Below are 27511 nucleotides of genomic sequence, written 5' to 3' on the forward strand. Positions count from 1 at the left end.
AAACAAATGATATTTTTAAAAGTAAAACACCCCTGGACTAGGGGTGGAAGTTATTTTAAGTCACCCGTAAAACCTTACTGAATTCCTCACTATAAAAACAGAATCAAAGACACAATGATTATATTTGAAGGGATATTTTTATACAAATCCAGATTACAAATGTAGCCTCCTATGATCTAAATTGTTAGATTTTCAAAATCATGAAAGGATTATCATGAGCATGTACACTATTAACTATTACACGTTCTACATTCAACTGAAAATGTGGTCATTTGCTCATGACAATATATAATTTGTGTGAGAATATAACTTCACTAGATACAAGGAAAGGAGAGTGGGATCCAGGTCACATGAGATCTGCAATTTAAAAATGCCAAACATCAATATGTTCAGCCTTTCTTGTTTATATCAAATACAACTTTTTACATTAAAGTGTATGGAGTCTTGCAGAAAATGTTTTCTGCCTAAACAACCCAAAAGGCTATGTTTGTATCTGCTTCCTTGCCCAGTATCATTCCAAAGCTTGCACTTGGAGAAACTTTTTATTTTGTTCTGTTGCTGCTCCCCATAAGAATGTATGTGTTTGCAGGCCATCTCCTCCACCCCCCTTCTACCCGGCCTTCCGTCGCCAGTGTTGTTGCCTTTTTGGTGGTGTAACTGTAAATTAATCCAGATGAATCCAGTCCAGTATGATATAAATATTTTTCATTTTGTAGAATGGCCCAGACATGGATCATCACCCTCTGCCTGGGACGACTCCTGGTGGCCCCCTGCCCTGGGCAGCGCACCCAAACCAACGGACCACACCGCAACCTGGGCTTCATCCTGGCCTACTCCCTCTCGATGACCAGACAAGTCAACGCCGTCTCATCATCATGTTTCAACATCCTACGCATGCTCCGAAAGATCTTCCGATGGATCCCCACCGAAACCAGGAAGACGGTCACCCAGGCTCTCATCACCAGCCGACTGGACTACGGAAACACCCTCTACACCGGAACCACAGCCAAACTGCAGAAAAGACTCCAACGCATCCAAAACGCCTCCGCACGACTCATCCTGGACATCCCCCGACACAGCCACATCTCCTGACACCTGAAAGACCTGCACTGGCTCCCCGTCAGCAAGAGAATCACGTTCCGACTCCTCACCCACGCACACAAGGCCCTCCACGACCAGGGCCCCAGGTACCTCAACAACCGCCTGACCTTCTACACTCTCACCCGGCAGCTACGATCGACCAGCCACGCCCTCGCCACTGTTCCACGCATTCAAAGAGCCACCATGGGAGGTAGATTCTTCTCCTACCTGGCGGCCAAGACTTGGAACTCCCTCCCCATCCACCTCCGTCTGACCCAAGACCACCTCTCCTTCAGGAAGCAACTCAAGACCTGGCTGTTCGAGCAGTAACGGACCCCTCTCCCCCAAGCGCCTTGAGACCCTCCGGGTGAGTAGCGCGCTATACAAATTGACTGATTGATTGACTGACATGAAAAGCGTACATTCTATTTCGAGGTGTTATTGCTTAAAGGAGCAGATGCATTTTATATTTGACACAGGACTGCCCAATACTGGGGATGCCTGCACGGTTTGAGTTGTATATTTTGCAAAGGAAGTGGGTAGCACCTTGGTTTTTTTTCTGATTGCATGTCTAAAGTTGAGCACCATTCACTTCCAATCAGGGCAAAGCCGGTCCTGGGTTGCTTTTGCTCCGGTGTAGGGAGAACCTGGCCTAGAAGTACCAATTGGACTCTTCCCGTTGGAGCTTGGTCAGCACTGATTTGTATTTCGCTGTGATCAAACTGGGGTGGCACAGTGGGGAAAAGAATAATAGTTTGAAGTGCTACCCTGAGTGATTGCCAGTGATCAAAAAAATTAATCAATCCTTATCACTAAACTATAAATTACAGGTGTCCCTATGGCCCCTTTCAAATTGGAGAAGTTCCAGGACACTCCTAAACTGCCTGCTTGGGTTAACCTCATCAATGCTAGAGAGTTTCCCCTGCTGAGCTGGACAGCAATAAAAACGGGTGTGGTCATGACGAGCTCAGCTCGTCATGAGCATGGAAGGGGTTAAGAGGGGTCACATTTCTTCCCCCACATGCTCCTCCCTAAGCCATCCTGCCCGACCCAAGCCATAATCTCAGAGAGCAGTATTTCACACCTCATTAAAGCAGCATTGACAGGCCAGCTGGAGGCAGGCCAATATTAATTACTTAGCCTGCTGGAGCTTTAGGCAGGAAAGTATAACTTTTTAAAATTGTATTTTCCTATATTTATCAAACATTCAACTTTGAATTGGATTTCTATTAACTATTAGAACAGTACCCCAAGGTAATTGCCCCCTGCCCTGCCCCATGAGACCGATCTAGTATAAAGGCTGGTACTCCAGCAATTAGTCATGTACTGCATTAAAAATGCGATTGTACATGTGGAAGGCTTAAATGGGTGTTAATGAATAAATCACACAAAATTCTTTGAGGATTGATATCTTACTGTTAGAGATTAACATAACCTCATAAGTAAATGTTTTTAAAAAAATCTATGAAAACAGCGGTTGAACCACCTCTGTAGCTTATTCCAAACCCAAGATAAGTGAGTAACACATTAATTGTACTATCGCTTTTTCTGTAAGCTACAGCACTAACAGTTAGAATACCTTTCAGAGGAGAGTTAATGTAGGTTCATGTATTTATTAACTTCTTATACCACTAATCCCATCTTTGGGCGACAAGGCCTATTTAAGGGTGACTTAATTAATATTTAAAAGTGAGGTTTCCCTACTATCAAAAGGTTTATTTTGACGGGTAGGCCTGCAGGTTTGAAAGCTGCAGGAGTACGGGTACACATGTAAGCCTAAAGCCATGCTTTCCTTGCAAGTCTACTAAATGTCACAATACATTCTGAGGTCCACAGCTAACATTTAAGTTTCTATGTCCTTGGTGTATTTTCGTACACCATGTACTGTGGCCTCGCTGGAAAGTCAAATATGTCAAGAGGGGATCAGTCAATTTTATAATTTTTATTACCCAACAGCTTTTAGTGGACAGTTCTATGAGAAAATGTACGGAGGGAAAGGTGTAAGTGGTTTTGTTTGATGGGGAGATTAACGAACTTTTTTACTGAAGTGATTGATTGCAAATAAGAAAGGCTTTGATCCACTATCATAGATTGCTCAGTGGACTTAACCACTTGGATGCTAAGCTCCCTGATGTTCTTCCATGTAATTTCCATTGAAGTCAATGGAAACTCCATGACGAGCTGAGCTCGTCATGAGCGTCGAAGGGGTTAAAGACTGCCACTGAGGGAAGCACCTACAAGAACAGAGGTCTGACAATAAGCACAAACACAATGTAATGGAAACAAAAACATACATTTGACTAGATTTCAAACTCTTAACCTACAATAAACTTCTTTCAGCAGCAACCATCATCCCATCTGTACCAGGTCCAATTTATCAACCAGTCCTATCTTCTTTCTTTTGAAAAACTATTAAAAAAAATAACCATTTCACAATGAGGCAAGCACACCTTTTGTAGGTGCTCTTTTGACTTATGTTATTACTTGCATCCTTAATGCCCATATAAGATAAACTACAATTCCGGTATACTGACACTAAGCTTACAGCCCTAGTTCTGATAATGGATTTGTACAGATTAGCAGCAACCTGGGCATGAATAACAATTCAATGGGGAGGAATCCAGGCTTGCAATGGCCTGATGAGTGTTTTTACGATTAAATAAACTGCATAACGGAAGTGTGTATACATTATATATAACCTATTCCTTCCTGGATAAAGGCTTTTATGGGATTTAACTTCAACAGTAACCATGGCATTGCTTCAGTGGCTAACTTAGTAAGTACTGGAGCACTAAGCAGGCAGGGAAATGTTTTTGTTATTGTTGTTGAGTATTTTCCGTTTTACACTTCTATAACACCAACACAACTAGTAAACAACCCAGTTAATGATAAATACTACATCAAGCTCAGGAATTAAGGACCCAGGTAGGAGTAGGGTGGACAGAAGCCCAAAGAAAATCTATTAAAAAAAATAAAAGTGAAAAGTATACAAATGTACCCTTGCTTCAGAATAGCAGCCCTCTTACCCAAGGGACAACATTTGCAAGATGCATCAAATGTTATAAACCTGCGATGAACAGCATAGAAAGCAAGGCTGTTCCTGCTCTGACAAGAGTGCTGGTCGTGGGGAACACTTGCCTTATAGCATCACTGTAAGCTGCTCCTTTAACCCCCAAGAAAACTCTTCGAAAAAATGCAGTTTTCTATTAAGAAGGCACAAACTCATTATTCATCCAAGCAGAATCGTAAACACGGAACAGAATATTGAGACACATAAAACTGCCTGAAGGAGGCAGAATACAGGTGCGTGTCTCATTTATGTTCCTTTTTGTATGTTATGTATAATGTTACAAAAATGTACATAAAAAAAGTGACAAGCAAAAATCTGATTGAATAGGGGAAAATAGCAAGCTTATATCCGAATATGATGAAAGATGCTAATGAACAAAACATTCTAATTAATTGAAAACAAAAGACAAAAATCAATACAGCATTTAAAAGCTACTAGGATCCAGGGAGATTTTGTTTTATAAAAAAAGATGAAGATTGAAGCATGAGTCTCGTTCCATCCATTTAGAAACAGTGCAGTTAAATATACAGGTCAGATTAGGAAACTGAAGTAGAAAAGAGGTGGAATAAAATATTTTGTGAGAGTATCAGAAAGAGCTCAACTGAGCTTTGTACACAAAGTAAAGCTGGGTATCCGAGGTGGGGGTAAAACATATAAGATGAAGTAGCAAAGGCAATACGATTTTCAAATCTTTGGGGTACACATGAGTGACCCATGCAGCCTTTCTGATAAATCTCAACAGACTGGCTTGTGAAGCTAACATTTTTAGGGCTTGAGCACTCAACTATCATCAGTTCAAGTCTCAAAGCTGTTGACTCCGTCCTTTACTCCATTAAATGGATGACATTTAACAAATGTAAACACAAACATAGTTAAGCTCATTGAAAACATTGGGATCTCCGAATAATGAAGAAGGGTGCTATCAAATAGATTCCTAGGTCTCTTGACGCAGTTCTTAACCAAACGAAGTCCTAGATCTCTTGAACTAGCTCTTCCACAACCATTTACAAATCTTTAATTTTGCTTACCTTGGTTATAGCAGTGCTCTTTCTGTAATTCATACAAAGAAACTCTGCAAATGTTAAAAGAAGTTCCGTTCCAACGGGAGCATTTCCATGGACACCAGCAACAAATCGAATCTTGGGCTCTTCAGGCTCAGACTTATTTGGTTTATTGGATATTTCTAAAGACCAGATCTGCCGGAATTCAACGCTTTGGCCCAAGCTAAAAAAAATTAAAATACGTATGTATATGACAGCAAAAAAATACTATGAAAAAAATATTAAGAAGTGAGCAGAATGCTATGAAATTTGTAGCAAGGGACACTGCTGAAGAGAGTCCTGTAAGCACAGGCAGTCTTCACTGATCTATATAGTGTTTTGTCAGTCACTGTAGAATCAACTATTTTCCCATTTTTAGGCAAAATCCCAACTCAAACATCCCAATCTGCTATGTGTACGTCGAATGTCTTGCTGAGGATCAGGGGCAGGAAAAAAGATATTATCAATTAAGTAATGAGTAACAACTATTTAAATATATGATAAAGTGAAAAGACATTGCAAACTACTACTGGTTACTCCTTTTTTATTCCAGAGTACTAAGGTAGAGGGTGGAGCACCTTGGTTAAACTGCTCCCTTCAGATGCATGGCACACACAAACATTCCAGAATTAGTTAATAGATCACAGTTTCTCTTTTCATGTTCAACAAACAATGAGCATGTTCATTAAGGAAAAAGGGAGGATTTGTGTCCGTCTTTCAACCACACCTATAAAACCGATATAACATCTTTTATTTTACTTCAGTCCCAGGGGAAACCTGGCCTATAAATCTTAAGTGTGCTCCATTCTACAGGAAGGAAATATGGATGTTGTGGCTCACAGTACAACTGTTCCTTTAATACCCCTTTGTGGTCAACAAGAGTTTCTGTCTAAATTAGGTTTCTGTCTAAATTAGAACTGTCTAGAAACAATGGGTGGAGGGCGCACAACTAGCTTAGCAAAGTCTGTTTGTGATTTTGGAGTAATCTGTGCTTGAAGGTTGGGTGCTCCAAACAGGTGGCGTGTCCGTCCTGGCACACGTCTATAATGAATTCGGTTAATGTGTCACCATGTTACCTTGGTGACATCCCTGTATTTTGGGCACACCTTTGATACTTGAACAAGCAAGCTTCCACAATAAAGATGATTGTCGTAGTTTATTTGGATGTCATCATTAATTTCATGATGTAGGAAATCTTTATTTCATGCATTCATATTACGTCGTTTTTTTCTGTTACGTATTACATGTTTCAAAACTGCTCCAATGCATTTCGGGTGGTGTACCCTTCGTCAGGGAGCTCTGTGGACAATAGAAGATATAGCACTGAGTGTATAGGTCGTGTTTTGGGAATGTTATTAACGTAGCATGCAGGTGGGGGTTGGTGAGGTGTGTTTATCAGAGTGAACGGTGTTTAAATTAGTGCAGCAAAAGTGTAGTGATGGTGACATATAGTTGAAACAATAGCGTGTTCGGTGGTGTTTTACGTGCCTAAGCGCGAGTGAAAGTTAAAATGAAAGAGGAGTCCTGAGCACTCACGTGTCATCCGGTGTTTGGATTATCTAAACATAAGGAGTCATGAAAGAATGCGTTAGTATCTACTTTTGCCCGCATTCGTTTGGCAATACGCATATGTTAAATGGGCAGCGAGGCGCCGACTTACTGGGTTGTTAGTGTGCTCCGTGGCTGTTCAATGTCTCTCCGGCGTTCAGCGGTAAGTGGCAAGCGCTGCCACTATAGCAGGCGGCCGCAGTGAGAGTGCACCCTCGGTAGGGTGACCAACCATCCGTAAATTTCACGGACCGTCCGTCATTTTGGTATGATGTCCACAAGGCATCCGTAATTTGGAGATACCAAATTACGGACGCCTTACAGACATCATACTAAAATCAAAATGGGAAATCTCAGTAAGGAATGCGTTTTCCCATGCAAGAGGCCCCGTGAGTTAAAAAGATTTCACTCGAGGCCTCTCGCAGTTATCTCTTAAACTGAAGAGGCTGCCTGCAGAGGCCCCTCACGGACCTAACTCGTGCAGATTGTGGAGTGGCCCATTGTCATTCTGAGACTGCAGACGATTAGCACTTTAGAATGACAATGGGCCCACTTGTAGTGACAGCATGTGGGGTGCCTTCTCATGCATGGGACTAGGGCAAAGCATTCTGCTTTTGTCTTGGCGCCATGCTGGACAATATATAAATAAAATAACACCGTTTTCACTGTACATTTAAAAGACAGATTCCAACATACAAATAAAAAATACTATTTATTCATGTTTATTGTTACTAGCACAAATCTTGATTGCAGAAAGGGCCCGATGTCGCTTTGCAAAGTTGCGCGCACATACTGAAAAACTGTGAAGTGCACGTTTGGCTCAACCTTATATAAACTTATTTTGACTTGTATTTATTTTGGTTGTCTATTTACTTACTTATATATTATTGTGCCACCTCCTCTGATATGTCTGTAAAACATATGTTTTGTCTTAAATTTTTGTCCTGAATTTTGACCTTCTGTCCTGAATTTTGACCCTTTATCCTGAATTTGCACCCTGCCAGTTGGTAACCCTAGCCCTCGGCAGAGGTAGAGGCAGCGCGATTAGCACGACCTCGCCCCGTGTGCCCCGCTTGCCTTTGCTTCACTCTTGCCATTCCTCTCCTTTTGTCCCACCCCTCCGCGGCTCCTGCTGACCACTCAGCAAGTAAAAAGTCAAAAGCAAGACGGTTTAGGGCATTTGGGGGTGCACAATAGACCAAAACTGGGAGTCTCTAATGTAAGGAGTAGTTTCTGTCCTGTAACTCCAGTTCTGTAGTAGAGGTATCTCTGTTATAGTCATAATTTAGTGAATAGTCCCGCCCATGTGCGTGGACCCCGGAGCAATCAAAAATAATCTCTTAAGGTGTCGAAAAATACAGAACTGCACAGACACTTAAGAGAGAAATAAAGACAGATAATGCAGCCTATAGCCACAGGCTACACTGTCCAGTACTTCAACTAGAAATTCCACCAAAAATCCACAAACAGCAAAGCCTGTCCAGATTTCCGTTGCTTTACCAGCAAAAACCCTCTGGAATGATAGAGAGGAAGACATGGACAGACAAGCCCCATAGGCTGCCATTATGTGGCTCAGAACAGGATACTGTGCCTTTAAGAGAACTTTCCAGAACTTCACAGTATCCCAGAATGCACTGCAGGTCCCTTTTACTTTCAGTTCTTTTTGAAGGCGTAACACGCCAGACCTGTAGCATTCCTTACATGAATATCTCTCTCCACCGGGGAGGAGGGCGGGCGCTTATGACTATAACAGAGATACCCCTACTACATAACTGGAGTTATAGGACAGAAACTACTCCTTCTGTAGTAGGGGATCTCTGTGTATAGTCATAATCTAGTGAATAGAATGGCAAGCCCATCCCCACACCAAAGCGGCGGTGGAGAAAAGAGAAATACCACTACTGTGCGAACAGATTTCGCAGCGAAGCCTGCCCAACCTGAGCGTCTGCCCTGGCATCAGTGTCCAGGCAGTAATGATTAGCAAAGGTATGGACCAACTCCCAAGTGGCCGCCTTGCAGATTTCTGCAATTGGAACATTACGGCGCAAAGCAGTCGTGGCAGCTTTGCCCCTGGTGGAATGAGCCTTAGGCTTACCCCCTAAGGTCTTACCAGCTTTTTGGTAACCCAACTGAATACAGGACACAATCCACCTAGAAATGGACTGTTTAGAGGTAGCAAGACCTGTCCTGACTGATCCATAATTGATAAACAATTGGTCCGACCTACGAATATCCTTGGTTTTATCCAGATAAAATTTCAACACCCTCCTGATATCCAGGGAATGCAGGGACCTTTCCGCTGGAGAGGAAGGATTCTGAAAAAATGTAGGTAAAGTTATGGTCTGGTTAACATGAAAGTCAGATATAACTTTAGGAAGGAATTTAGGGTGAGTACGCATAACAACCTTAGCAGCATGAAATACAGTATAAGGTTCTTGGCAACACAACGCCTGAATTTCACTTACCCTGCGGGCCGATGTAATGGCCACGAGGAACGCCGCCTTCCAGGACAGGTGCTGCAACGAAGGCTTATGAATAGGTTCAAAAGGCTCCTTCATCAATCTGGATAGCACCACATTCAATTCCCATGAAGGCGAAGGAAGCCGGACAGGAGGGAACACTTTCTTCAAGCCTTCCAAAAAATCTTTGATCACAGGGATCTGAAAGAAGGAAGTCTGTGAAGGGCATTTCCTGTAGGCAGTCAATGCAGCCAGATGAACCTTAATGGAATGGACATTAAGGCCAGACTGCGCCAGATGTAGAAGATATGGAAGGATGACATTTTCCTTACATGTCGTCGGGTCATAGTTCTCGGACTTGCACCAGATGCAAAACCTCTTCCACTTGTAAGCATAAGAAGTCCTAGTGGAAGGTCGCTTAGCCTCCTTCAGTATGTCCAATCAACCTTCTGGGAGATTCAGATGGCCATATTGCACTATCTCAGGAGCCATGCCGCCAAACTCTAAGACGAGAGGTTGGGGTGCAACATCTGCCCCCCGAACTTCGTGAGAAGGTCCGGCCTCCACGGCAGCCTCATGTGAGTAAGGAGAGACCGGTGCAGCAGGTCCGTGAACCACCACTGTCTGGGCCATTCCGGGGCAATCAGTATCATCCGCGCCCTGGACTGGGACAGCTTGATGAGAACCGTCGGAATCAGGGGAATGGGTGGAAAAGCGTACAGAAAGCTGTTCGACCAGTTGATCCATAACGCATTCCCCAGCGTCCCCGGCTGGTAGTACCTGGAGGCGAAGTCTCGGCATTTGCTGTTTCGGCGGTGGCGAACAGATCTACGTCTGGAGTCCCCCACCTTGCGAAGACTTCTCCTAGTACTTCGTCGTTTATGACCCATTCGTGGTTTTCCTGAATCAGTCTGCTCAGTGCGTCTGCCTGAACATTCTGCACACCTGGTAGATGGGTAGCCATTATCATCAGTCCTCTGGCTAGAAACCAGTGCCAGATCGCCTGCGCCTCCCGCGACAGGGTGCGCGATCTCAAGACCCCCTGCTTGTTGAGGTAATACATCGTGGTCGTATTGTCCATTTGCACAAGCAGAGAGTTGGTCTGGAAGGACGGAAGAAAGGCCTTCACCGCCAAGTGAACAGCTCTGAGTTCCAGGAAATTGATGTGGTATGTAAATGTAAATGTAAATGTAAATGTAAAATGTAAAATGTAAATGTAAATGTACAGGAATTTATATAGCGCAAATCACCAAGCGGTTTCTAAGCGCTTGCTTAGGGAACCCGTCCTGGTATTCCCCTGTGAGATAACCCCGGCAGGGTATCCGCAAGGTGAAAGCCAGGCATCCCGCCGCGAGGGGCCGTTGTGGAGATTAAGCAAGCTATTGCCCAGAGTCGCAGAGTGTGAACCCGTGAATCGAGTAGGCACCGGAGCGAGAATTGTCGAGTCCATGGACATTTTAGGACTCAAGACCCCGCCGAGCCAGGAATTGAACCCTGGTCCCGGGCTGACCTCTACTTCCAGGTCTGCCTCCTCTAACCAGTGAGCCACACTTCTCCACCCAATATGTAGACTCAGTCTGGGACCACGTCCCTTGAATCTGTAAGTCTCCTGAGTGCGCCCCCCAGCCGTGAAGAGATGCATCCGTCACGATAGTCTGCGTGGGAATGTCCTTGTGGAAGGGAACCCCTCTCAGGAGATTCTCCGCCGAACACCACCACTTCAGAGACTGAAGCGCATGCAGACAGTCGTATCCTGTCGTCCCAAGATCCTTTCCTCTGATCCCACTGACCCTCCAACCACTCCTGCAATGGTCTCATGTGCAGCCGTGCGTGTGGCGTGAGGAAGATACAAGAGGCCATCGATCCCAGTAGAGAAGACACCGTCCTCACTGTTGTAGATGGAGTGGTCATAAGAGCCTGAGCCTTCCGAAGGAGTGATAATCGTCGCTCCTCCGAAGGAGACACGCTTGCTGACAGCGTATTGATGGAGGCTCCCAAGTACTGTATGCACTGGACCGGAGTCGGGACAGACTTGGACAAGTTGATGTGCAACCCCAGCTAGTTCAAGAGAACGCACGTCTTCTGGAAGTGTGCTTGAGCTTCCGAGAAGGAGGAGGCCTTGATCAACCAATCGTCCAGGTAAGGGTAGACAAACACCTTGTTCTTCCTTAGGTGTGCGGCTACCACTGCCATGCACTTCGAGAACGTTCTGGGTGCAGACTTCAGTCTGAAACGCAGTACTGTGTACTGATAATGATTGGCGCCGAATCAGGAACCTCCTGTGTTTGTGTGCAATGGGCACATGGAAGTACGCATCCTGTAGGTCTATAGCACACAGCCAGTCTCCCTGTTGCAGCTGAGGATAAATCTGATGCAACGACAGCATGCGAAACCTCTCTGCGAATCCACTTGTTCGCTTGTCGCAAATCCAGAATGGGCCTGAACTCGTTCTTGTCCTTCTTGCGAACCAGGAAGAACCGGGAGCACAGACCTCTTCCTCTTTGAGACAGAGGTACATCTTCTATCGCCCTTTTCCTTAACAGGATATCGGCCTCCGCCTGGAGCTCGCGCAGTTGGAACTGCGAGCTGACCGGTGGAATTGAAGGAGGCGGGCTGGTGAACCGAAGACTGTATCCATTGCAAACAATATTCAGCACCCACTTGTCCCGAGTAATTTTTCTCCACTCTGCCAGAAAAAATTGAACGCTTCCCCCCACCGGAGCGGGTAACGGATGTAGGGGAAGTAACCGCTCAGGGTCGAGACCCGGCCGCGCCCTTGTTCGTTGTAGAGGACTGCTGACCTCCTCTACCCTTCTGGCGCTTCTGGAAGGGCCTCCGGAACTGCTGCTGTTGTTGCTGCTGTCCCGAAGCCTGTCCTCGTCCCCTGCCCTGTGCCCCGAACCATCTCTGGAACAGGCAGTAGGCCTTCTTTTCTTTGGGCTTCTCCAAGCCCACAGCCGTCAGAGTCTCGGCCTCAGCCTTCATGCGGGCCATCTCATCATCCGCATGTTTACCGAACAGGGTTTCCCCCCAAGAAGGGCAGATTAGCCACTCGCTGCTGGGCCTCTGGCTTGAGTGACATGAGCCTGAGCCAAGCATGGCGTCGCTGGTTGATCCCATGACAATACCCATGAGCTGCCAAAAGAGAGACATCAGCAGCCGCGCTGATGACCTGGTTCGAGACCAGCATCCTTTCCTTCTGGATCTCCAGGAAATCCTCCCTCTTATCTCGTGGCAGGAGTTCCGTGAACTGCTGGAGGGATTCCCACAGGACACGATCATAACGTCCCAGCAAAGCCGCATCGCTAGAGGCCTTCATTGTCGTAGATGCCGTCCCACAGGCCTTCCTGCCAGCTGAGTCGATCCATCGGCTCTCCTTATCAGGAGGCATGGTAGAAGACGGCGAGGTAGAGTGTTGTTTCCTGGCTGCCGTCACTATAACGGAGTCCGGAATCGGGTCTATCCGCAGAAAAGCCAGGTCGGAATCCGGAGCCCTGTACTTCTTCAGAAGCCGGGATGGAGCGGCTTTCGTCACTGCAGGCGTGAGGAACAGCTCCTCCACAGGCTCTACCAATCCTGGTACGAGCGGTAGTAAAGGACGAGACATGTTTCTTATGCAGCGTCTCAAAGATCATGGACGTCGTAGGTGTTGGAGCCGTCACCGTGATTCCCAATTTTGCTGCACCCCTCAGGAGGACATCCTGGAACGTGCTGATATCGTCCACAGGAGACACTCTCGTCCCCGGGGAGTCCGACAAAGTCAGGGAGTAGGACCGGGTCCTGGAAGAGTCCGTGCGGGACCGTGATCCGCGCCTCCTGAGGCGCCGTCTTGACCTCGTGGAGGATCTGTGACGACTGCGCGATCTCCCCCTCCGTCCGGAGCGGCATCGCGACCTCCTTGGCTTCGGTCGCCCTGCCGGTTCGACCGGGGCGGGCGACTTTGGCTTGGCTGGGGCCCTCGGCTGAGGGGTCCCCTTAGGAGGAGTCGGAAATCGTGGCAATGAACCTGTCCTCGGAGGTTGAGGCTGAGGAGGAGGAGGCGGAAGTGGAGGAGGGGTGGGAGCCCGCGGAGGAAGTCCTCTCGGTAACGGAGGAGGAGGAGGAGCAACTGTCTTCGGCCTAGCAGGGGTATACACAGAGTACACCGAGCCCGGTGACCCGCCTTCCTTACTAGGCTGGGACTTTGGAGAGTCTCCCAAAGGCACTTGATGCCTGTCAGACTGACTCCTGGCGCCAGAACTCCTTTTGCGCCTTCTCGGCGATGGCGAACGTCGGCCCCTCGACGGCGAGTTTCGTCTTCGACGGCGATCCCCTTCGCCTCGACGGCGATCCCCTTCGCCTCGACGGCGATCCCCTTCGCCTCGACGGCGATCCCCTTCGCCTCGACGGCGATCTCCTTTGCCACGACGGCGATCTCCTTTGCCACGACGGCGATCTCCTTTGCCACGACGGCGATCTCCTTTGCCACGACGGCGATCTCCTTTACCTCGACGTCAAGGATCCCCTCGACGACAAACTTCTCCTCTTCGCCGACGGCGAACGGCGGTGTCGCCTCGACGGTGAGCGCCGACGCCGGGCCTCTCGATGTCGATAACTCAACAACTACTCCGACGATGACGACAACGAAATAGTCACAGGAGATCTCAACGGCGTTCTGTTCAGTTCCCTCGACGTCGAAAGTCGACGCCGCTTCGACCCAGAGCCCTGGGGAGACGGGGAACAGACTGCAGTCATCCCTCTCGACGCCGTAGTCGGTGCAATCGACACAGACGGAGAATGGGGACGCTTGCTGGTCTTCCTGCCCCTGGGAAGCCCCCCAGAGGCCTCAACATGGGCAGATGAAGCCCCTCCAGACCCACCTTGTGCCTTCAGTCTTCTGTCTTCAAGGCCCTGAAGCCTGATCTTCATCCTATCCCTCAGGGTCCTGCTAGAGAAACCCTGGCAGATGTCACACTCCTCTGGGACATGGGATGAAGGAAGGCAGATGATACACACCTCGTGTGGGTCAGACTTGGCCTTCTTCCTGGAGCACTCTGGGCATTTGTCGAATAATGCAGGCATAGTTGACAATTAAAGAGTGCACCCAAAGACAAACAGGAACAAACAGCAAAGTACTTAAAAAAAAAAGCACTCTAGTAACTTGAAAAAGTGAAAAAAAAACACCAATAAACCCTTGAAAAGGGAGAGCTCAATGCTCCAGGGTCCTGCTTGCAGGAGCCGGAAAAAAGAACTGAAAGTAAAAGGGACCTGCAGTGCAATCTGGGATACTGTGAAGTTCTGGAAAGTTTTCTTAAAGGCACAGTATCCTGTTCTGAGCCACATAATGGCAGCCTATGGGGCTTGTCTGTCCATGTCTTCCTCTCTATCATTCCAGAGGGTTTTTGCTGGTAAAGCAAGGGAAATCTGGACAGGCTTTGCGGTTTGTGGATTTTTGGTGGAATTTCTAGTTGAAGTACTGGACAGTGTAGCCTGTGGATATAGGCTGCATTATCTGTCTTTAATTCTGTCTTAAGTGTCTGTGCAGTTCTGCATTTTGACACCTTAAGAGATTATTTTTGATTGCTCCGGGGTCCACGCACATGGGCGGGACTATTCACTAGATTAGGACTATACACAGAGATCCCCTACTACAGAACTAGCAAATACCCAAAGAATACACCCCAAAATTACCTCACCCCAAGCAAGTCGCACTGCCCCCAGGGGAACCAAAAACTGACCAAAATCCGCACCAATAACCCACCATGAGATCAGGAAAAGTCAGGGGGGACGAGGGGGACGGACAGGCGACCAGCAACATTTGCGAGAGTTTAAGCTATTAGTATTGTAATTGACAATGCCTTTTATTTATGTTTTAAAACCCAAAACATAAATAAAAGGCATTGTCATTTACAATGCTAATAGCTCAAACTTACGAAAATGCCAGACCTATTGGGTTGCAAATGCTCGTTTGTTTTCCTTCCCGTCCAAAGAGGCTTTGTTGCTGTATGTGTGAAGCATGGTACATGTTCAAGTAAACCCCGAAGTGAAGTCTTGGTTTTGGCAGAAGCATTATATTTCCCCATGGGTATATGGCTATGGGAACATTCATAGCCCCCATGTATTTTTCTAGTAAATCCGACCCTCAGCCAAAAAGTTGGAACTTGGAAAATTAATCCAACTGAGCACTCGCGTTGCTGGTAGGGTAAGGGGTTGAGGTGTAATGTAAACAGATTTATAAAGCGCATGGATATCCGGGAGTGTCCCAGCGCTAGAAAGAAAAAGCCAAGCTCACAAAGGGAAGTGGAGTCAATAGGATCACTGGGGGAAAGGAAAGTTTTGAGGAGCTTCCGGAACCGTAAATGACATGGTTCAGCCCGTAGCTTCCGGGGAAGAGCATTCCACAGAGTTGCTGCATTCACAGAGAAACGGCGACCTCCAGTACGCGCTTTCTTTACTCTCGGAATTCTGGCCAGGCATTCGTGATCAGATCGAAGGGGCCTGTTGGCCTTATATGGCAAAACGAAACTCTTCAAGATAGAAGGGCCCTTACCTTGTAGAGATTTGTGAGCGATACACAGGGATTTGAACTTTATCCTTTCGCAAATTGGTAGCCAGTGCAGTGATCGGAGTGCCGGTTTAGCGGACACCCTGGCCGGGGTGCCCATGAGCAACCTAGCTGCAGCGTTCTGAATCTGTTGCAGTTTATTAATTGTGGCTTCAGGGTCGCCCAAAAAGAGGGCGTTGCTGTAATCCAGCCTGGACAGAATCAGTCCTTGAATTAACATCTTCCTTGAGGGCAGAGGCAGAAGAGTGAGGACTTTCCGAGCCGAACGAAGTAAGCCAAAGCAGACTCCAGCCATTTTTTTGGCTTGAGTTTTGAACGAAAGATCCTGTTCCAGCCAAAGCCCTAAGCTTTTAATTTCATTTTTTGGGAGGGGGGAGAGCTCCCATGCAGGTAGGCCAGATAGCATCGGATAGTGGTGTCAACTTATGCCCCAATAGCATAAGTTCCGTTTTGGACCCATTTAGTTTGAGGGAGGACTCACTCATTCAGGCATGTATTTTCGTCAGGCAGGAGTGAAGATTATCAGAACATTGGTCCAATTGGGAGAGAGAGACGACATGTTGGGTGTCGTCTGCATAACTCACTATTTTGAACCCGAATGGAGCAACCACATCCTCCAGGGGGGACATGTACATAGTGAACAACGTAGGGCTCAAAGACGAGCCCTGCGGTACGCCACACTGGAGGGGGATAAGTTTGGATCGTGAATTGCCTTCCCAGACTTGAAAACTTCGATTATTTAGGAACGATGTTAACCAGGCCAGAGCGGTACCTGAAACTCCCATATCAGATAGGCGATGAATTAAGACACGGTGGTTGACCGTGTCAAAGGCTGCACTTAGATCCAGGAGGATCACTGCCACTGATCCTCCCAAATCCATGATGCACCTCGCATCCGCGATAACAGATATAAGAGGAGTGTCTGTACCCTGGCCTGGGCGGAAGCCTGTTTGAGAACTCCGCAATAACTCATTGGATTCCAGAAAAGGGGAAAGTTGGTGATTGACCATTTTTTCTGTAATCTTACTGAGTCCTGGAAGTAATGAGATCGGCCTAAAGTTGTCTAACTCCAAAGGATCAAGCTGTGGTTGTTTCAAGAGGGCCTTCATGATAGCTCCCTTCCAACTAGGAGGGACAGTGCCTTGCCGAAGAGAGGCATTGATTAGCTCAATGGCGGAAGGAGCAATGGTGGTGGCAATCCGTTTTAGAATCCGCATAGGAACCGGATCACTGGGGGAGCCACTTTTCATAGCGGCCAAGACTTTTTGGAATTCTTCCACCGAGACTGGGTCAAAAGCATTGAGCTGAGGGCCGAGCACAGACGACCGGCTGCAGGCAACTGCTGCGGAGTCAAGCTGAGGCAAAGTAATTAGAATATTTTGAATTTTAGAGTCAAAATAATTCGCCAGCTCATTGCATTTGGCTCCTGAAGTATCTGGAGCCAGTGGGGGGTCAGGCACCTTCAGTAGTTCTTTACCAATCTGAAAGGTTTCTCTGGTGGAATTGGAAGAGCTTCTAATCCTTTCTTCAAAAGATGCTGTCTTAGCGTTTCTAAGAGCGACTTTGTACGCTCTAATAGCTGCGCGATATGCTTCTTTTTTATGACTGTCCCAGTCTTTCCTCCAGATACGCTCAAGTTTTTTGCAACCTTTCCTTAGGACTCTACGCTCAGGCGTGTGCCAGGAAGCTTTGTGGCCTCTCTCCTTTTTTTCCATTCTTTTCTTTGGCAGAACTAGATCGAGTGAGCTAGTAAGCCAATTATTGAAATTTTTATCTGCTACCACAGGGTCCGGGTCGGGTGAAGGGGCAGATTGTTCTAGTTTGTGTGTCCAATTTTCATAAGAGAGCTTGGACCAGGCCCTTTCCATAGTACGTGTGACAGAGGTTTGCAGCATGTTGGTCCCGACTTGCCAGACAAAGGGGACCAAAAAGTGATCAGACCAGGGGAGAGGAAGGGTGGGGCTGGATTCAAGGGGCAAGATATTCGAAAAAATCGGGTCAAGTAGGTGGCCTTTGTTATGAGTGGCACCCGTATTAACGAGTCCGAGCTCGTAGGATCTAAAATCAAGCTGGAGATCAGCCGCTACCTTGTCCTGGGGATCGTTAAAGTGCAAATTGAGGTCTCCCAATATGGTAAAATTGGGTGCAGAAGAGGCCAAGACAGTCACTGTTTCCACAAGTGAACTAACAAAATGGCTAGGGCAGCCAGGGGGGCGATACACCAACAAGCCATGGATGGAAGTGGTGAACGATATTTGAAGGAAAAAATGGCTGCTCTCGCAATCGGAAATGCCGCTGTCCTTCGCCCTAAAGACAAAGTGATCTCTGTACAGTATGGCTAACCCACCCCCTCTGCCAATGGGCCTGTTCTGAAAATAGATAAGAAACCCCGGGGGAAGCGCCCTAACAATGTCAGCATCCGAATTCAATGATAACCACGTTTCCGTTAAGAACAAGATGTCAATTTTGTAGTCCTGTATCATACGATTGATCTCCAAAGAATGTTTAGGTAGGGACCTACAATTCAGTAGGGCCATACGTAAGTGGGTGGTGGCAGGAGATTCGCATTTCTTTCCCTGCGGGATCAGACTGCAGAGGCTGCAATGGGTATATATGTCTTCAGGCCTATGCAGGTGATGACAGTTTTTTGTTTTTTTTAATGGTCTTACGGATAGGAGATCCCTACGCGAATATTGGATGAGACGACTTGATGAAACGGGCATGAATTCTGGCCCTGGGCCCGGATGGTATGATTGGGATTATTAGTGCGTTTGAGTGAAATCCTTTTTATAAAGGAAGGTGTGCTGTATGCTACTGGAATTGCCGCTGAAATTAAACAGAGGGAAAGTGAAACACGCTCTTAACCTGCTTATTTTCTCCTATTATTAATTGCACTCGGTGCAGCAAGTTGTTTATGTCCTAAAATAGCCCTTAAGTAGTCTGTACAATGTAACCTCTTCTAAACCATTACCTGAAAACAAAGTCACTTGTGAGCGATTGAAGCAATGACTGGTGACCTTGAGCGCCTCAAGAGATTAATTAATGTTCTGGAGTGCAGAGCAGTTCGTCTCGTCGCACTCCGGCATGCAGGGAGAACGCAGAGCAAGAACTTGCGTGGGTGTCGGAGAGGGGGTGTGATGGAGCCAGCGACTGACAGCAGAAAGGGGAAGCGTGAACATATGAGAAGCAGTGACTAAGAGCGGCATCTCAGGGAAATGCAACATTCAAAAAATTAAGAACAAGCGCAATTGCTAGATGCCCTCATGTCATGTGTGACAACTTCAACCAGTTCTGTATCTTCAGCTAAAGGCATGTTGCATTTTGGGGGTTGTAGTTTCCCTTTTGAAAATTATAAGTATGGGGTTCAGACTTCACAGCATGCAAAGTGACACATGACATTGGGCTCCTTGTCTGCCTTGAGAGCCATGTCTGAATGCCTGGATCAGACAAAATGGTGCCATTGTAAAGGATACCTTGTTGGAAATACAGCTGCATGCGTCTCGAAATTGGGAAGCCTCAACAAAGCAACATTTCTTCACATATGCAGTTGGTAATTCAAAGACCAAGCTGCCTCTGGCAATGAGTTAATTACTGCAACATTTATGACCTCTCCTCCTCCTTTCATGCTGGCGCCTGCCGAAAGCGAAACCGAGGACAGTACAGTTAGTGTACACACATCACATCAATAGGGTTGAGATTAACTAAGCAGCGTCACTTGCATGAGGCAAGATCTTTTTTCTTATGATACTGCTGTCTCATAAAAGGCACGCGCCCTATGTGAAATGCTGCAGCGTGTCACATGCAGTAAGTGGTGGGCAGACTGCTGCTCGAAGAAAAATGTCCCAATCTGATAGGCTGGGTGCAGTGCTTGTGACGTGGGGTCTACTGTTTGAAGCAGCGGCGGGCCAAGTGAATATTAAAGTTATACGCATGGCAGCCCGTGAAGCGAGCGTCATGGAGATAAGAACCCAGGAGTGGGTCAGGGCCCTTCTGAGAACTGCCCGGCGCTGCCTCTGGCGAGGCTACTCCAGACAGAGCAGGCCTGGAATTCTGTGATTGTTTTTGCAGCTGGGGCCTATTAGGGGAGGAATTCCCGACTTTAATTATTCACATAGTTAGAACCTGAGAGACTGCGAGTAAGTGCGCCAGCATCTGTGTGTGTGCGAGGGCGTGCGCGTATGAATGAATGAGGGTGCATGGGTGTGAGATGTGTATGCGAGAAAGGGCAGGAGGCGCGAGTGACAGCATTGTGGGTTAACTGTGTGTGTCCTTGAGGCAGCATGCTAGTGAGAGACTCGGGACTGGATAGGAGCATGGGTGTGCGAGTGTACGTGCGGAAACATAATGTGTGATAATTGCGTGTAGAGGGAAAATGTGCGAGTGTGAGCGCATATGAATGTTTAGCATCATGTTGCTACGAGTGTATGTGAAACAGGACGAGTTATACTGCGGGCAGGCAGAGCATGTGTGAGAAGCTCATTATTGAGCGTGCAAGGGACGATAAAACAGAATGTGTGTTTTTGAGAACCTGTCTGCTCAGACAACAAGCCGGGAGCGTGCACATCCCGAAACCGGAAGTTCGGGAGCGTCACGCCTGTCGTGGGGCGGGACTTCAGTCTTCAGCGGGAAGCCCGCTGTCCAGAGGAGCAATGGTGACGCGGGGCTCCCATGCCTGAGGGAGAGCCCCGCGGAGGCTGCAGAAGTGAGGAGTGGCGGCTGAGGCCGCCGATGCGGTGACTGGGGCTTAGTTGTAGGGGGGGCGGCGGTGTGTGTGTGCGTGTGTCTCTGTGTGAGTGTGTCTCTGTGTGTGTGTGTGTCTCTGTGTGTGTGTGTGTCTCTGTGTGTGTGTGTGTCTCTGTGTGTGTGTGTGTCTCTGTGTGTGTGTGTGTGTCTCTGTGTGTGTGTGTGTCTGTGTGTGTGTGTGTGTCTGTGTGTGTGTGTGTGTGTCTGTGTGTGTGTGTGTGTGTCTGTGTCTCTGTATGTGTGCGCATGTGTAGAACGCGAAGAGAAAGCAGGGGGGGTGTGGCTGTGTGTGTGTGTGTGTATGTTTGCCGTTACTGCTTGCGAGAAGTGCATGAGGCTTGCAAGGGAGACAGGAGATGGGCACAGCGCGTAACTGTACGTGGTGAATGCGTGCGTCCACAGATCCGATCTGCAGGCTGCGGGTGCCCATCTCCTGTCGCCCTTGCAAGCCCTTGAAAGCAGAAACGGTGACTAAAGGTCTCGCTGGCGACAGTGCTTCGCACTGCGTCGCCAGGTGCGAGACCTAAAATGGAGGGAGAGGACCAAACGGAAATGGAAAACTTCTGTAAGATACGGGAAATGGAACAGGAACAGGAACTGGATTTGGAATCAGACCAAGACCAAGAAAAAGATAGGGAGAGCAAAATAGACAACATCCAAGAAGACAACCACACCCTTACTATTGCCACTTGCACCCTCATCAAAATATAACCAAAATCAATAAGCGGGTTCTCATTACAGACTTCTTAAAAGTATGTCACAGTTTATCCCCAGGGAAGCAAAAGGCTCAGAAAATAGCAAAGAAAGCCAAGACGTATACATACAAGCGGGGCAGCCCGGGTAATGAGATATATAAGGATCGCGTTAGCAAAAACAGCAAACAAGGAAGGCACAGAACTAGTGGACTTTAAGCTTACCGTATTAGAAGACGTAAGCTGTGCCAGTCCTACACAGGGCTGTTTGAGCTAACTAACCGACCACCCCGGATCCCATCAACAGTCCGTTCAGGCTGTAGTCCATAATGACCAGGGACCAAACTGGGAGTCCATATCCAAACAATGAACATGTCAGGCTCAATCAAACCAACTAAGTCAACAACACCAGCTACAACAGACCGCCCAACAAACCATCCACCAAAGTGCCCAGCAGCGCCTTGAAGTGCAGAGCCCGGAGGACAACCTGGTGCTCTGGCAGGATAGCATGAATAGCTCCTGCGCATTTCTAAACACATCAGCAGACATTTAACCTTTTAACCAACCACTCGACCAGTTTGGGGGTCAAACAGTCTTCGTGCAAGAACAATTCTCCACTAATTTGAAATCACCAATTAACCAAATTTAACCTGCGCATCAGCCGGAGCAGGTGCCATCTCAACAAAAGGAAAATGGACTAGTGTCCTACGACTCCCATGAGGCCGAACAACTCCGCCCAGTCAGCCACTAAGAAGCACAAAACGTATCCGCGCAATGACAAAGCATTAAGAAACAAGAGGGACAATACTTGACGGAACAACAAGAAGGCCCACCAACAGGAGCATTTTGGAATCAGATACTAGGCACTATGAAAACGATCGGATCAGCTATGACCTATCATGCCGACAAGCTGGATTCTCAAGTCGAGCTATTAAACGTCCTAGCTTTATATGTTCAGGGGATAGAACAAAAATTGCACGTCTTAAACGCCATGATAATAAAGGTACAACAAGCGCAGGACATCACATACCATACATGCCATTGCTACCAAATAATCGATAAGCTTGCAACCGTCCCACCTATAATGTCAGAGCTGTTGGGGACGGTTAGGGAGACAACTCAATTCCATAACACCCATGGAAAGAGACCCCAAGGAAGCAGATAGAATTAACGGGGACACCTCTAATATTAATACTTGGACTGATCATTTTTTAATTCCCCTTACCTGGCCCATAGGCACTCCCCCTACACTACAAACCCAGGAGAAATTTTGGGGTAGGAAGTGGAGCTCGTTATCGCCCCTTAAATGGGAACAAGTCCTCTCTAAATATCCACCTAAAAAAACGAGTAACTCCAATACGGCAGCCCTCAACTTTGACAATTGGATTTCGGAGACTCTTGACCAAGTTCTTCCGAAAAGCTCTCTGCAAACTATAAAAAGACCTAAAGTTGCTCCCTGGTATTCTCTTGCTCTTAGAACTTTGAAACAAGGATGCCGCAAAGCGGAGAGAGTTTGGAGGAAAGATCGTTCTCAGATGAAGGGCTCAGAGTACAGAACCGCGATTAGGCACTATAAAAATAAAAAAAAACTGCCCAGGCGGAGTTTTATGGCACTAAAATCACTCGGGCAGTGAATGCACCTAGAGAAATGTTTAAAATCGTAAAATCTCTGATTTCTCCTCCCCCGGAGCTCCTAGCATCGGACGGTGCGCAGGCCCGTTGTGATAATCTCGCCATTTTTTTCTCTCAAAAAATTCAAACTATATACTCCCTATTTCCAACAGGGGGGAGTGACCTGGGTCTGACGTCTACGTCAGACTCTGACCTACCCTTGTCCTGTTCACTGGCCACCATCCCCCTCCTGGATCCTGAGTCACTGGATAAACTGGTCCATAAAGTTACCTCGGGTTCCCCGATCGACCCGGCCCCCCCGCAGGCCCTAGTCAAAGTGATTGACACTATCTGCCCATACATCTTAGACGTCCTTAACATCTCCATCACTTCTAACTCTGTTCCAGCCCCATGGAAGTGTGCGATGGTCAGGGCCTTGCTAAAGAAACCAAATTTGGATCAGAACGACCTGTCCAACTTTCGTCCAATATCGTTACTCCCCTGGATGAGTAAATTGGTGGAAAGACATGTTAAAAAGGTCTTGGTGGACTATCTGGAATCTAACGGGCTACTATGTGTCTCTCAGACGGGGTTCCGTCCTCAGCATGGCACTGAGACGGCCCTTCTGGCAGTAACCGAGGCAGCTAGAGCCATAATGGACCAGGGAGGAAAAACAGCCATTATTTTGCTCGACCTAAGTGCCGCGTTCGACACAGTCAACCATGCCACACTATTACATCGTTTGAAGGGCATGGGTGTGTCGGGCGCGGCCCTTGCGTGGCTGACCTCCTTCCTGGACGAGCGATCCTTCCGGGTGTTTGAGGGTGTGGTGGTTTCATCTAAGCAGCCGCTTAGGTGTGGTGTTCCTCAGGGCTCCTCCCTGAGCCCCACCCTTTTTAACATTTACATGCAGCCTCTAGAGGGGATAGTCCACCCGTTCGGTGTGCGTATTATTACATACGCCGATGACACCCAACTGGTGGTCTCCCTGGACCACTCGGAGGGCTCATCTAACAGCCTGGGCCCTTGTCTAGAGGCTGTTGCTAAGTGGATGCAATCTTCCCACCTCAAACTCAATGGGGAAAAAACCGAGATCATGTTATTGGGCAATTCTCCTTTGACCAACTTAATTTCCATCTGGCCCCCATGTCTCGGTATCCCCCCCCCCCCCCCCCCCCCCCCAAGCCCCTGATAAAGAGCTTGGGAATCTGGCTCGACAAAGCACTGGACTTTTCAGCTCAAGCCAGTAAAACTGCCTCCACCTGCGTCGGGCTGATGAAAATGCTCCGCAAAGTGCTCCCGTTGCTCCCAATCCAGGCGAGGAGGGTCATGGTGCAGGCCCTTGTACTCTCTCGCTTGGACTATGGGAACGTGTTATATCTGGGAGCCCCTGCGGCAGTGGTCAACAGGCTCCAGGTCACCCAAAATTGTGCCGCACGACTGCTGCTTAACATCCCTCGCTGGCAATCTGCCAGGAAGGCGCTTAAAGACCTCCATTGGCTCCCGGTGGCTGCTCGAGCGCAGTTTAAAGCCATGTGCATTTTGCACAAATCTTTCCATCGAACAGGCCCGGCTATTCTGCATTCCCTAGTGTCACCCTACATCCCCCCCAGAGCCCTTCGCTCTGGAACATTGCATTTGGCAACCACATCGAGAGTAAAGAGGGCTAGGTGGGGTGGCCGCTCCTTCAGCCTTACAGCGGCAAGGCTCTGGAACTCTCTGCCTCTGACCTTGAGGGAGGACAGTAATTTACAGTCCTTCAGGAAGGCCTTAAAGACCCACCTGTTTGCAAAAGCGTACTAACTACCCGTAGGCCCGTCACAGTAATCAGTCTAAAGCGCTGCGAGGCCTCCGGGTAGTTATGCGCTATAGAAATGTAATTTTTCATTTCATTTCAATATCAAAGTATTAAAAGAGGAAATTAACTCTCAAGAAGGTGAATGCAGAAATGTATCCGACGCCGAGAAAGAGTCAGAACGACTAGAGGAACAGCCGCATTTAGAAGGCCCATCACCAGTTCTTAATCAAAGCAACTTACCGAAGGAAGCGGCAGAAAGTGAGGAACAAAAAAGCTTGAAAACACCGCTCTGAAAACGGGAACGGAAACGCTTGAGGAACGCAAGGAAAAGTAAATTAAACAAAGCCATTCCACAATCATTATTGACACCCACCCAGAAAAGACAAGACAGAGGTGATGAAACTAATAGCGATACAGTCAGTACGCCGGATCATAACAACCCGGCATTAAAAGAGGCCGCCGCTTCAAGAAACCAAGACTCGCAAAAGTAGAAAAATTTGTCAATAAGTAAAATATATGACCTATTCAAACCCTCAGTTAAGAAGGAACTAAACGTTAAAAGTAAAGAAACTGTAAAAACAGATACAATCCAAGTATTACAGAACCCAAAGATAAAGACATGCTAAATCGGTACGCAGGACGTAGCACTAAGTGGGAAAGGAGCCACACAGGCACGAACTGTCAATAATGAAATTGAAACCAATTCACAGCCCCAGAGGTTTAGATAGCTCATTGAAAACATACCACCAGACCAAGTCACACATATGCATCATGTCGAAATACATCACTAAGACCTAACAGAAGCATCAAAGGGGACCCCGATCAACCACATAAAAATACAAGCACTTACTACTCAAGGCCAGATAGAATTGGTCCGACATTATAAATCAAGGGGAGCCCACCATATACTGAATTGAAGCGCAATAATAAGGTTACTCAAATCTCTTCCTGCCCTGAGACATATCACATCCAGTGACTTCTAACAAATTGAATTTAAACCTAACCCCAACCAAATAGAGCCTGAAATAACAGCTACTTGGATAAATCACTCGGTCATTGAACAGATCTTGAGGCACAAGGAAGTATTTGCATCATGGAGTATAGAACTAAAAAAGGTGGAACCTCCTCGTTATCCGAGCCCCCTACAACACCCCCACTGTACAGAGGGCGTTTTAAAAGGAGCTAAATGCCCGGAGAGTCAGGATCAGGTTACAAAGTACACTTTATCCCAGCTAAAAAGGAGTCGGCACACGGAAGAGCCAAAGCCTGCCTATCAATCTACATCTTAACAGATATTTTATGGGAAGAAGAAAACATCGACTTTAATTTCTGTTGGATGCAATGTATTAAACTTACAGTCTCCATCACCTGCACCTTGTTAATTTTGAACATCTACTTGCACCCAGCTTATAAGCATAGGGGGAAATATATCCAACAATTGGTAGCTGCAATTAAAACCCTAAAGCTAATCTACCCACATGCCAATACAATACTCTCTGGGGATATTAACATGAATTTGATGCAAGCCCAAGAAAAGCACCTACCCACCATATAAAGGTCAGGAATGACAACACAACTAGACGTGACACTTCGGGTAAGAAATGCGCTGCACTATTGGATGAACAATCATTGTACACTTTAAATGGTTGAGGCCCACAAGATAGCCCGGCAGCTTTTACAAGAGTGATGGCAAAATCAGGAGCTACCATAGATTTCACTCTAGTAGACCCAGACCTATTTCCCTTTATTACAAACTTTCAAATAATAGAAAGAGTAGATAGTGACCACTATCCTCAATCTTTTATATTAACCAACTTTCGAGAAAACTCACGGCCAACCAGTGCTCTCACTCAACTCACCCAACTGTACAATTTAAACCGATTAACATGAAACGATAATAACGTAGATGCAATCATGGAGCTTTGCTCGGCTTAATTGGCCGCCACCGATGCAAAACCATTAGGGATAGAGGCCTGGGAGTCTCTTCTCAACAGCCTGAACAGAAAGTTTTCACACAGTTCTATAAACCAAAAAACTGTCAGGATTAGCGGGTCAGTATGGTACAACGACGCCCTAAGGATAAAAAAAGACAACTAAATATAGCTCTAAGACAAATGCGAACTCATGGGCAACAACCCTCTCGGCAGGCCCTGACCATAATCAAACAAATGAAAAGCGACCTAAAAAGAGATTTGTGCAGCAAAACGCACATATAACGAGCAGTTTTGGACAAAAATGCTTCACGACAGCTGACAACAAAATTCCAAAGAGTTTTGGGCCCAAATCAATGTCTTATCAAACTGAAAAAAACGGCATTACAACTCCGACATAACCGAGCATGCATGGAGAGCTCACATAAAAGCTATATATAACCCCCAGAAAGCCTCCAGGGTTACCACTAAAAACGACTTACTGAAGGCGAGACGGTGCAGCGCTAGTACCTCTAGATACACTTCACTTATGGAGCATTGGACGGCTGAGACACCAAAACCAACCTCTCAGGCCCTAGATTTCACGACTTGCAAACTAAATCCGAAAGACCACAGTAACCTACAAGTCAAACAAACTGAAGGTAAACGTCAGCGAGGCCCTTCTGAAACACCAGGGTCAGATCAATCAATCATCAATATACAGATTGTTGTATTTGCTAAGGCTTAATGTTTTGTTATAGAATTTACTAAGTTGCCATGGTGCTCTTGAGGAGGTTCTAATTCTAGCTTGTGTCAGTTGATGCCTCTCTGTGCCAGTGTTTGGTGCGGTGGCTCGTTTCTCAGTGAATAAACCTACAATAAGATTACTAACTAATCTACAGCGTCTATTTCTCATGCTTTAAACCACAACATAATTTTGGCGACGAGGACCAGTGATTATTGAAGTAAAGAGCGAGCCACTGCTTCCTTTTAAGAAGAAAAGCGATGTTCTGCAA

General features: G+C 46.9%; 1 protein-coding gene across 1 annotated transcript in view; it reads right to left on the minus strand.

Annotated features, from left to right (window-relative positions):
- The window catches only part of CPD (carboxypeptidase D), a 626198-nt gene that overhangs the window by 127177 nt on the left and 471510 nt on the right, over window positions 1–27511 (minus strand). Inside the window, exon 13 of the mRNA XM_078680013.1 lies at window positions 5179–5374. Coding sequence (XP_078536139.1) covers window positions 5179–5374 — 196 coding nt within the window. The remainder of the gene's footprint in view (window positions 1–5178; window positions 5375–27511) is intronic.

Source organism: Lissotriton helveticus, chromosome 3_1 (genome assembly GCF_964261635.1).
Source record: "Lissotriton helveticus chromosome 3_1, aLisHel1.1, whole genome shotgun sequence".
In the NCBI taxonomy this organism is placed as follows: Eukaryota; Metazoa; Chordata; class Amphibia; order Caudata; family Salamandridae; genus Lissotriton; species Lissotriton helveticus.